General features: G+C 33.3%; 1 protein-coding gene across 2 annotated transcripts; it reads right to left on the bottom strand.

Annotated features, from left to right (window-relative positions):
• Positions 1 to 211: 211 nt before the first annotated feature.
• On the bottom strand, positions 212 to 10,554 carry LOC130821163 (SAGA-associated factor 29 homolog A). 2 transcript variants are annotated; one of them, XM_057686829.1, is made up of 9 exons: positions 10,141 to 10,554; positions 9,348 to 9,441; positions 9,075 to 9,142; positions 7,869 to 7,975; positions 7,673 to 7,758; positions 6,591 to 6,644; positions 1,700 to 1,853; positions 1,508 to 1,521; positions 212 to 714 (listed from the first exon to the last, which is right to left on the bottom strand). In XM_057686829.1, the coding sequence occupies exons 1-9, from the start codon at positions 10,256 to 10,258 to the stop codon at positions 609 to 611; spliced, it is 801 nt and encodes a 266-aa protein (XP_057542812.1). In that variant the 5' UTR covers positions 10,259 to 10,554; the 3' UTR covers positions 212 to 608. The 2 variants fall into 2 exon arrangements, with proteins under 2 accessions (XP_057542812.1, XP_057542811.1); XM_057686828.1 differs by having other exon boundaries at positions 7,869 to 7,978; positions 10,141 to 10,552.
• Between the last annotated feature and the right edge of the window lie 1,249 nt (positions 10,555 to 11,803).

Raw genomic sequence — 11,803 nt, 5'->3', positions numbered from 1 at the left:
GCTTATTTTGGGAATAAAATTTGAACGAAGCTTACTTTTGGAATAAAGTTGTTAAATAATCTTATTTTTTTAAAATTTTCACAAAGCAGATCACATATCATAGAAGTACAAAACAACAAACAAAATTTAGAGTTCTTTTTCTTGTATATGCCGTCTTGAATCACACAATTTCCCTACAACAAAGGCCTATCATACATTTTGGAGAGGGGTAAGAACTAAAACTCTTGCTCCATATTACAACCAACGTAACATAATTCGCTCTCTGAATTCACAATTGTCCAAAATGACTCAAAAAATAGTCCAATACTGATCATAATTCACTTTTTTCGATTCGCGATTCATGAGAGAAATAGTGAATCATATGACACTGACCATAACAATTAATAATGCATCATTTTATACAGTGCGCATAATTAACTCAATTCTTACACACGCCTACCGTCACTGTTATGCACATTATTCAGATGCTTCAACAATTGAAAATAACGAACACGATATACAAAAACTAAAACCCGAACATCACACAGTGCCGCTTCCAGCTTATTTCAACCTACTTGTGGGCATAAACCAACCAAACTAGTTATAGATAAAGTCTTGAATGTTTATAATCACTGTCGGTGTCCTTCCGGCAAGGCAACCACATTATAGAATGGCACAGTCCTTTTCGGCATGGATCCATCTTCACTTTCATCATCATCAAACTCGAGAAGATAACTACACAGAAACAGTTTGTTTGCATTTTAGAATCATTAATATATAGATGATAATATTATAACTTAGTCATATGTGATGCGCATAAATTTTGTTTCTCTAGGTTGAATTAAAAGCAAGGAAATAAGGACTTTTCCCACCAACAGAGTGGAAAAAGGACTCTGGCTAATTGTATTTCTAGCGGATCTGTATATTCTTACATGAAGCTCGACTACATATATCATCACCAAATTGTTTCCCTATCAAACTACACCGGAGAAATAAGGCATCCATCTAAAACGAGTTGGTGATGAGACACCAAAGATTATACCTAGAGGTGTTCAAAACAGACTCGATATTCACCCGACATTTAACTGAATCCGATTTGACCCGACTTAGAAATGGATTTACAATTATGTAAAAACCAATGTGGACATAAAACCCGATTTTGAACCGACCTGAACACATGACCCAAAACCAACCGATGACCCGAATGAACTATGCCCTGTTGGCGCTGTTACTCATCAATGCTTTCCAAATACATGTTAGACACACCTTTTTTCCAGTCAAATATTTAGTATGCCACAGAGATAAATCAGGAGTGGATTCTGTTTCCCCCAACTTATTCAGTACAATTAGGGAGGACCGGTCGGTATTATAAATATAGCCATAATTTCCCAACTCAATACAGGCAGTATTATTCTACATTCAATAAGCCTTGTCCTGTTTGATTATGTTAAAATAAAGATATCCACAGGTTGAAGCTATTCACCAATTCAAAATGCAAAAAATCCAAGAGGCAAGATAAATTACTCACTCGTCAGTCTTCCTCTGGAGCAGATGAATTTGACCGCAATATCACCACATCCGGAAATTAAAATATGAAGCGCAATTCAGTCAGATACATTAAAGAGGTCAGGAAAATATGTTTGACTTCTTAGTAATGAATCTGCAACAAATCTCAATTTAAGGCATTCAGTAACCAGACTGAATCGATTGATATAAATACCTTGCGATTTGGATTTACTACTGTCGCTTTGTACAGCGCCGTGGTACTAGGATAAACTGCCAAAACTGCTCGTCCAGGAGGGAAGTCCGTGGCTGTAGAAGGATCATTCCGTTTTGGGAAAGGTATAATATGGGACACTGGAAGCTTATATTTTCTGCACATCAATATGTGACAGCAATGTTATGTAAAGAAGAACCCTCAATAGACAAAAATAGTAAGACAGACTGTCGGAGACGATAAGATTAACTATCAATAAGTATAACACCATAACAAAAACATACAATCTAAACAACTAAAGAGAGGAAGCAATCAAATACAAGACATGAAATTAAAAATGCTAAACTAAGGCATGGCGGTTATTATGCTACAGAAAATTCCCTCTATGAATCAAATTTCAAAAACTAAAGCCATAAACAGCCCCAAGTGTATTTATATACACAGCACAGTATCAGAGGAAATAAAAATTCTATTGCAACCTCATCCTTTCATCAGCTAGATGTATAGTGTCATGTTCTAGCAATCATGACAGAATAATACAGGATTCAAGTATGAAACATACTTTGAATGAGACTAAAAGGTTGTACTAGAGTTCTACTTTTCCGAGGAATACAATATCAGTAAAGAATAGCCTTTCCACAATGTTTAAGACTGATATAAAAGCGGATTAAAAAGTGTTTTAAAAGTCACAGATGAAACAAGGACAAGATTAAAAGTATATATGAGAGAAGTAAATACATGATCAGATGTTAGACAAACAGTATGGAGTACATAACACAAGGGTGGCAAACAGGCACATAGATATCACATTATTCTACACGACAGAGCTCAACAAAACAAGGTCAGATTAGTATTAAGCCAATCATAAGAGCAATATAACATGCACACTAAAAAATACTTTACTAACACTGTTTATATCCTTTTTAGGAACATAATCTTAATTTAATATTCTGAATGTTATCACGTAATAAAAATTCAATAAGATGTCGTTAGCACTTAAGGATTATGAGGCAACAAAGACTTCAAGTTTTACAATTAGATGATTCTAGTAATGACTATCAAATCCCACATTCGGTTAGCTTTGATTCCAGACATCTTATGCTTCATGATCAGCATCCCAAATTATTTGTTTGGTCCCATGATAAACTCTATTTTGATATTCAGTTAAAAAAAACAATGTTAAATGACATAACAGTTCATCCAAAAGTCAACACACTAATTCATAGGAAACTCCAGGAAAGGGGGGTAAATAAATTATTGCACATCAAAGAAATGACACAAAACATTTCAATATATATGCCTAAAGCACCAGAGGTCTTAAGAGCTAAAATCACAAAGCAGCAAGAAACTGCTTCTCACTAGCCATCCAAACTAAAGAAAGCATATATAGTAACAATAAGCAGACTAACAATGTTGCAAACAAGTTGGGCATAATGAAAACAAATCAACTAAAGGAGGGTGAGTGCGAGGACTACACATAACCAAAACTAATTGACAAAATTAGTCGGCCATGCAAATTATACATTTAAATTTCCAAAAGGTTAAATACAGCAAGGGTGAGTTTGAAAGAGAAAGACTTACACGGCTCTAGAAAATCGTAAATGCAATGAGATAATTTAGCAGAAATTCAGCTTAATATTTCTGTGATATTGTTCTAAGATCCTATGTATGGACTAAAAGGTTCCCTACAGAAATTATATTTGATGGCATATTATCTACATTGAAGTTCAAATACCCTATGAAGTACCCATAATTTTTTCATTAACGGTGTCCTTCATTTGTCTATTTTTGATAGTGTTCAGCACTGCCTTTTATACAATGCGTGATGGCAGAAGCTCAGTTTTACTCGATGAATGGTCAATTGAAAACAACATCGAGTTCGTCACAGGTTAAAATTCTTTCTTCACCCCTCACCCCACCCCACCCAAGAAAAGAAAAAATCACCACCAAGTCAGAAGTTCTCGCTTGAGAGCATGAGGATAACATTAATCTTAATTCTTAGCACACGTTAAACATATAATATAACAATCAGTGTATTTAGGATGATATATTATCACCTTTCCTATTCCAGCTCAAACAAAGGTAAGGTGAAGACATATTCTGAACAACAATTTACAACCATATAGGGAAAAATCTTCATTTAATAATTCCTTTGCACATCAACGTCAAATTCAAAGTATTTCAAGCTAACACTTGGAGAAACAATAAATATAAATATAAGTTCATCAAATGCATACCTAAGAATCAAGATCTTACAGCTCTTAGGTAGAAATTATAAATTGTAAAAAATATGATGGCAAATCAACAACACTAGATACTCAATCCCAACTGATTGGAATCGGCTACATGAACCAATAAATAAGTCCTAGTCCACAAGTATTCTCCTTCTCAATTCATTTTGAACATCTACCATGTAAACCTAGTTCTTAGTTACCTTATCCACACTTGTTCCTGACTCCTAAGGTCATCTACGGTTATTCCCATCCTCTTTTTAAATCCCCCAAGGTTGCACATTCCCAAACCATAGTAATGCTTTCCTTAGTGTCCACTAAAGTATTTCTCTAGGTAGCTTTTCGTATACGATTTCCAAGTCAATGAAAACCATATACAATGTAATACCCAATGCCATTAAGTGGAGTCATTTTAACATAGTTCAATATAAATTTGATCCCATTTCAATGAAAACCATATGCAAGTCCTTTTTCTAACCATATAGTGTACTCTTTAAATTGTCTCAAGTTATTAGACGGGATTGCTTTGATAGTAGACCCCCAGGAAAATATCCAAATTAATTCTCTATTTTCCGTAACTTAATAGCATTGCTAATGAGTTTTATTCCTGTGCAGTGGTTGTTGGAGAAATCTTGTACATCTTTGTTTTTATAAATGGGTAATAGACACTTCTCATCCATTCATTACAGATCTTATTTGTATTCAAATCATATTAAATAGATCTATTAACCATGTTACTCCAATTGTCCCTAGACATCTCCATACCTCAATAGGTAAACTTTAGTCCCACAAATTTCTTTTGGTTTATTCTAGTCAAAGCCCCCTTGAGCTCTAGCTTTTTGATTCATCACTTAAATTGCGTTTTTTTTCTTTTTTTTTTTGTGGGAGCTAGAGATGTATCTCCTTAAATATTTTCAATTTCTCCATTTAATAAACCTTCAAATTTATTCCCTCCATTGATCCTTATTATCTCAATCCTGAACTAGATATTATGATCCTTGTCTCCTTTTTAACATCCTATAGATATCTTTTCCCAATCTCTAAAGTCTAGTTTATCAAATACCTCTTTGAAAACCCTTAACTTCACCTCGCGAAATATTACTTTCGTCTAGGTTTTGGCTTCTTCGTACTTGGGTATGATTTTCGTCATTCTTACATTTTCCAAATACTCGATGAAGTAGTATTTACCTTGCACTTGTGGTGTGTAGGCATTTAAATCTTCTTATCTTATACAATCTTCACTTTTATGATCATATCATTCTTCCAACACACGTTTACTACATCCTTAGTAGTTCACTCATCCGTAATCTTACCAACACCAATCTATTGAACACCACAATATATTCTTGTCTTTCTGCTATCATCATTTTTGCCTTGTCTCTAACCCATTTAGTTTCTTATAGGCATAAGATGTTAATCTTTCTATTTTCATGATGTTCATCAACTCTAAATACCAAATCTATAACTTAGTAACCTTAATTTTCCTTAACCTCTGATGCTCAAGACCTTTGTTCCGGTCAACAATTCAGCAATGTAGTGTATCGCTTGTAAGCACCAACCTACCAACCTTTGCATATTTTCCACTACACAAAGGCCTACGAAGTGTATCGCGTTACCAAGTGGAAGACACCCCCACGAGAGTTAATTTTTGATCCATAATACAAGATGTAACTAGGTTTTACTAAGTCGGTCATCACAACCGTAGCGATTGTTTATTAAATCTTAGAATGAAGTGTTGATGTCCAAAGTAGATAAAGTCCATACCACCCTTATTTAAGTCATAGTGGATCTTTATGAAAGAAAACTCAATCTTAAGAAAATAGTTACTTGACCATAGGCATTGGTATGACTTATAACTAATGAGTCAACATTAAATTTAAATACTATTCAAATCACTAATCAAATAAATTGTTAAATTTACAATCCAAGCCACTAAAGCAACAACAACAACGTAAATTCCAAGATGAACTCCAAGACCATGAAAATTTTGTTATAAGGACATCCATAGCACAATAAGGCTTTCCTAAAAGCTAATTCAAAATACAATTCACCAAACATCTAAAATAAAAGCAACCATAAAAAACATTATCAAGGCAGCCACATCATTACTGAGGTTGCCTAATATGCCTAGTAAAAGAGGATCACTATTTGACAATACTTTTGGTAATCTTGAAGTCTAGAGGTTCGTGGGAACATATCATCCTAATCTAAATTCAAAATCCTTATCCCTCCCTCTAAAATTTGTCAAGCTACTATCGAAAGAGGCTGCATTTAAGCAAGATAAGAGCAGTAGCTAAAACATAGGACATAAAATAGTCCATAATTGATCATGATGTTATGCATTGGTTAACATAAACTTCATTATTTTGTACTCTGCCCAAAAGTAACGAGTTCCCAAGAATATAGAACTAATGACATCAAAATGGTGCAAACCATGGGTTAAAAAAGTAGGCCATACAAGCTACGATATGGTGATAGATAATTTTGCCAGTCCTTTTTATTTTTAACTACCACGCAAGAATATGAAAAATGCCAAAAAACAAGTTCACTTCATCCAACATTCAGAAATTGTAAAAGCTGACATTCTTCAGATTAATAGAAGATGATGAAGTATCATGACTCTCCATAACAAATTAACCAGGAACAGATTTGAAGGGGGCTACCTTTGGCCACCACCCTCTTCATCTTCACCGGGTTCTTCATCAAGCACTTCAAATCTGTAAAAGGAAAATAGAGAATCTTAAATTAATAGATCAGGTGTAAAGGGGGCGAAGAGAGGAGAAAAGGAAAGAGGGTCTGCAAGTTTAAAAAGGAAACAATCACGAAAGACCACAAGACGTGATCATTATCCATAAAACTGAACGAAATAACAAGTTTCTACTAGAGTTAACGTCAAGGTGATGGAAGCTAAAAAATCCTTCCAGAAAAAACGAATTTGTAAAGTCTTAAGAGCTTTGTCATGAACATCAGTTTATTCAAACGCCTTAGCTCACTATTACAAGCATGAACGAGCTATGGGTTGCAGTGCACAGTTTTCTATTGTGGATGACAATAGAATAATAACATGGTAGATAAAAGGTATATCAACTTCTTACAATGAGGTAATAGGATAATAATTTGCCCCACTCCTGACACACCTTTTTGCAATTGTATGCCTTTAGATAAAAAGGTTATTTGCAATTGTATTGGTATGATATTGTGATTGGATTCAAGCAGTCATATTGGACAAGTCATGAAACTTCCTTGTTTGGGATTCACGGATTAGCGGATTGGCTTCCCTGACCCTAACTTGACATATTTATTAAACCTTAAACAAATCAGAAACTCGCTACAATCAAACCTGTTTATCGCTTCATCATTCAATTTTTCCCGAATTCAAAATCCAACAAGTTTAAACAACTTTAACAATTACTGTGATAGTTAAATGAACATCAAACGAACTAAAACAACAATCAAAGAAAAAAAAGTGAATTAGAACAAGGAAAAACTTTTAAGTGATGTAATTGCTTTAGAAATCTTTACTTTCCCATCAATTAAGGGGCCTCCATCATTATTTCTCATCTTAGAAATCTTCACTTTCCATTTGGCTAATCCTCACAACTATGTTGTTCAATGGCGAATTGAACACCATGAAGTCATTCCCAAAGAAAATGTGCGCAAATGTGCAGTATTAAAATTTGAACCTCAATCACATGCAAACAATAATTATTCAAATATATTGCTCAACATGTAGGTTTTAACTTACTCTCTTGCTTCCCTGTCATAATGTATCACTTTCACCACAATATACTCATCCTTGTCAGATTCTTCTGTTGTAACCCTTGCTGCAACCTGAAATTTTCATTCAAATAAAATTTCTAGGATACATCAACTTAAAAATCATTACAGCATTAAACCTCAAGAAAAGCATCTAAGACTCTATATTCAATGTGGATCCATACCTGTTCACCTTTCAAACTAGCAGGATTATCATGTTGGTTTCTCATGGAAGGAGAGACCCTTGAAATATCAGAATCATTCTTCTTCTGTTTCTTCTTTTGCTCATTACCTTCTGCAACTCAATAATAAATAGAGGTAATTTCCACAGTCCAATAGTAATGATAAAATGATAACACTTCAAGATCGAACAAGAATAGGCTCAACTGCTCAAGCAAATTTTCATAAGAAAAGTGAGTTGTCCTAAGAATAAATGTCTCCAATGCGGACTTGTTTATGTTTCCACAAAAGAGAAAGAAACACACAACAAAAATCTAGTCTAGAGAAATAATACTTTCTAAAACCCCACCACCCTATCAAAGTATATTATTTTTTAGTTCCTTTAAGTTGTTTCAATCCTTCAACACTCCCATAAGATGGTACAGTTTAGATGCACTAGCCGCTATTGGACTTTTTGGCCTTGGAATGACAAAACCAGAAAATTTCCTTCTTAAATCAAGTATAAATGATCATCCTCAATGTTATACTACAACGGAAACATATAAGTGATCATCCTCAATGTTATACGACAAGAGAAATATATAATCTGACTTCAAACAAGTTGGCAAAGCAGCAATAGCAATAAAACTGAAAATGATAAACTTCTTCCTCAGAAATGGCCTCATACAAAACAGAAGATGTACATGAAAATAGGTTTTGTTAAAATGATGCAAATTTACAATCATGTAGAAAACATATGACCTAAAACAAAAAAAAATAGACCCTCGACGAAGAGACTATGAAGATTTCAAAATTTTGCTTGTCTTGCAAAGTCATGTAAAGGAAACCCATATATCATGTAGTGGAAAATCCCAAAACAAGACAACTACCATATATAAGTGAGGAAGCTTTAACCAATCATTCAAGCACGTCTAAAGATTGGTTGACGAATAAAAATAACTAGAACACATTTGCACTTCTCATTTCAAAAAATATCCCCTGCATATATATAATGTCTTATAGAATAGGCATTTTATATAAAGGGGGTAATAGTTTGGCGTGATGGAATCTAATTTTTCTATTTTAAAAATTAAAGTCGTACCAAAACCTATAAAGATGAAGCACTCTTAGATATCAGTGGGACAAGCTAATGTAAGCAATTTAACCTTTACATAACAATGGCTTGCAAGAACGGAGCATAGTGAAAGCCTACAGATCAATTATGGACATACCTAGTCTCTTTCTTGGAGGTCCAGGAGGGAGCAAAGCATCGAGTTGAGTTAATAAAACATTAGATACTCTGCAGAGTGAACCACAAAATTAGTTCTTATTATAATACAATACCAACAATCTCATGTTGATTTGTTTTGGTAGCCGACCCCACATTGTTTGGGATTAAGGCTTCAACATGGTTGTATAATAGAGGTACATCAAAGGCTAAACTTCCTTACAAATACATTCCTAATTCACCCAAACAACAAGGTTAAATACAAATGACTACATACCGCATTTCAGTTTCTGCAAGTTCCTTAGCTTGAGTGTATAAATTCTTAAGCTTAGATAATGACATATCACCAGGCTTCTCCACAACTTCAGGATCTGCACCTCAGCATTCATAATTTATTATTAATATATATTTTGAACATGCTCATGTCAAAGCTTAATGTCAACAAAATCCTAAAATCCTCATAACACATTAAAAAAAATTTAATTTTTTTTGGAATTTTAATAGCCATACAAAATTTTTCATAACACAAAAAACATGTTTATGCTGAACCTATGAACTACTTTTACCGTTATTAATTCACAAAAGAACAGAAAACTAATACCAAATTCCGTATGTAGCCATATCATATACATTAAATCATAATCATTGTACACGCAGACAAAAATCATGAGTTAGTCTATTGGTTGAAGTCTTTCGTTTCAACATGACATTTCAATTCTCACCTGTACAGGTGAGAATGATCGAACTTCCCCTTGCGTCTAGATTCTCTAGCCTACCCGAATAAAAAAAATTCATTCGATTCCAAAAAGAACAGAAAAGTGATACCAAATTTCATCACCTACCCGTATATCACATTCATACTTTGTAAACCCAGACCCAAATTTCAATGCACAATAACAATTGATACCGAATTCCAAAATGCCCTTTTATAATTACAATCAATTTAACCAAAAAAAATTATCAAAACTAGATAACAATACAAATAAATAAATAAATAAATAAATAAAATAAAATAAAATAAAATAAACATGAAGCAATACAGAAAATAGAAGATGAATTAAGGAACTGACTAGTTTGAAGTTTCTTATGAAGTTTATTGATTTCCGTCAAAACATCTTCCTGTTCTTTCCTGAGCCGGTCTACCTCCTTTGAATTTTCCATAATGCTGGCAATGTCAGAAGTCGACATATTAACAGACGTCGATTATCCCTTCACAAATGAGTTTTTTCTCCTTGATTCGATTCTAATTGCAATTTTCCTACTCCTTAATCTACTTTTTCTAAAATTATTTTAATTTTGAGTTTAAAAGTGGAAGAAATTCGAAACGGGAATGAAATCAACCCTAAAAGGACATGAATCAACCAGATTCACCAAATAATTATTTTTGATCAGGATGATTGAGTAGATGAGTGTGCTGTTAGTCACTAGGATAATACTAGGAATCTAGGATGATAGGAAAAATCAGATTTAAAAGGGTGGATTTGTGTTTTTGATGTGTGTGAAAATTTGGAATAGATAAAGATTAATTATAAAAAAAAAAATTAAATCAGAGCAAAATTAATTTTGGGTTTTTCTCGCTTATACTCATGTACTTTTAAAAATTATCAGCTGTACTGAATAAATTTACCAATTCTCAATTGTACCCAATAATTAAGGGGTTTTTCTCACTTATACCCACAAACTTTTAAAAATTCTAAGCTGTACCCAATAAATTTACCAATTCTCAATTGTACCCAATAATTAGGGGGTTTTTCTCACTTATACCCACGTACTTTTAAAAATTCTCAGCTGCACCCAATAAATATATCAATTCTCAATTGTACCTAATAATTAGGGGGTTTTTCTCACTTGTACCCACGTACTTTTAAAAATTCTTAGTTGTACCCAATAAAATTACCAATTCTCAATTGTACCCAATAATTAGGGGGTTTTTCTCACTTATACCCACGTACTTTTAAAAATTCTTAGCTGTACCCAATAAATTTATCAATTCTCAATTGTACCCAATAATTAGGAGGTTTTTCTCACTTATACCCACAAACTTTTAAAAATTCTCAGCTGTACCCAATAAATTTATCAATTCTCAATTGTACCCAATAATTAGGGGGTTTTTCTCACTTATACCTACGTACTTTTAAAAATTCTCAGCTGTACCCAATAAATTTACCAATTCTCAATTGTACCTAATAATTAGGGGGTTTTCTCACTTATACCCACGTACTTTTAAAAATTTTCAGCTGTACCCAATAAATTTATCAATTCTCAATTGTACCCAATAATTAGTGTTAATTTAGCAACAATAACCATTTTTTACCCACAACTTAACAACAGTTATCTTTGGATTTTGGTGGAAAATTTCCCTCCAAATGTCAAGTGACTATAATCCCTAACACTTCTTTTCCACCTTTCTTCATCAGTTTCAATTTCTTTCTTCATTGAGCAATTCTAAAATGGTTACTGTTTAAAGAGTAATTCTAAAAAAAAAAAAAAAAAAGAGATTAATGGAAAAATCTCTTGATTCCCATCAAGCACTACTGCTAATAAAAGTATTCCACCATAGTTACCTTTTAAATGATACCCATCAACTCCAATCAATCCCCTAAATCCCTCAATTACTCCCTTAAACTAAACAGTAATCATTTTAGAATTGCTCAGTGAAGAAAAAAATTGAAAATGATGAAAGAAGGTGGAAATAAAGTGTTGGGAATTATAGTCACGTGACATTGGAGGGAA

This window comes from Amaranthus tricolor, chromosome 8 (genome assembly GCF_026212465.1).
Source record: "Amaranthus tricolor cultivar Red isolate AtriRed21 chromosome 8, ASM2621246v1, whole genome shotgun sequence".
In the NCBI taxonomy this organism is placed as follows: Eukaryota; Viridiplantae; Streptophyta; class Magnoliopsida; order Caryophyllales; family Amaranthaceae; genus Amaranthus; species Amaranthus tricolor.
This window is presented reverse-complemented; position numbering and strand designations above follow the sequence as displayed.

What these genes read in the sequence shown, in the direction of transcription:
- LOC130821163 (XM_057686828.1), bottom strand. Translation starts at nt 10,258, where the DNA reads ATGTCGACTTCTGACATTGCCAGCATTATGGAAAATTCAAAGGAGGTA. An exon ending in TCATAAGAAACTTCAAACTA is followed by an intron (nt 9,442 to 10,140) that starts GTCAGTTCCTTA and finishes GCTGAGGTGCAG; the next exon opens with ATCCTGAAGTTGTGGAGAAG. An exon ending in CTAGTTTGAAAGGTGAACAG is followed by an intron (nt 7,759 to 7,868) that starts GTATGGATCCAC and finishes TGAAAATTTCAG; the next exon opens with GTTGCAGCAAGGGTTACAAC.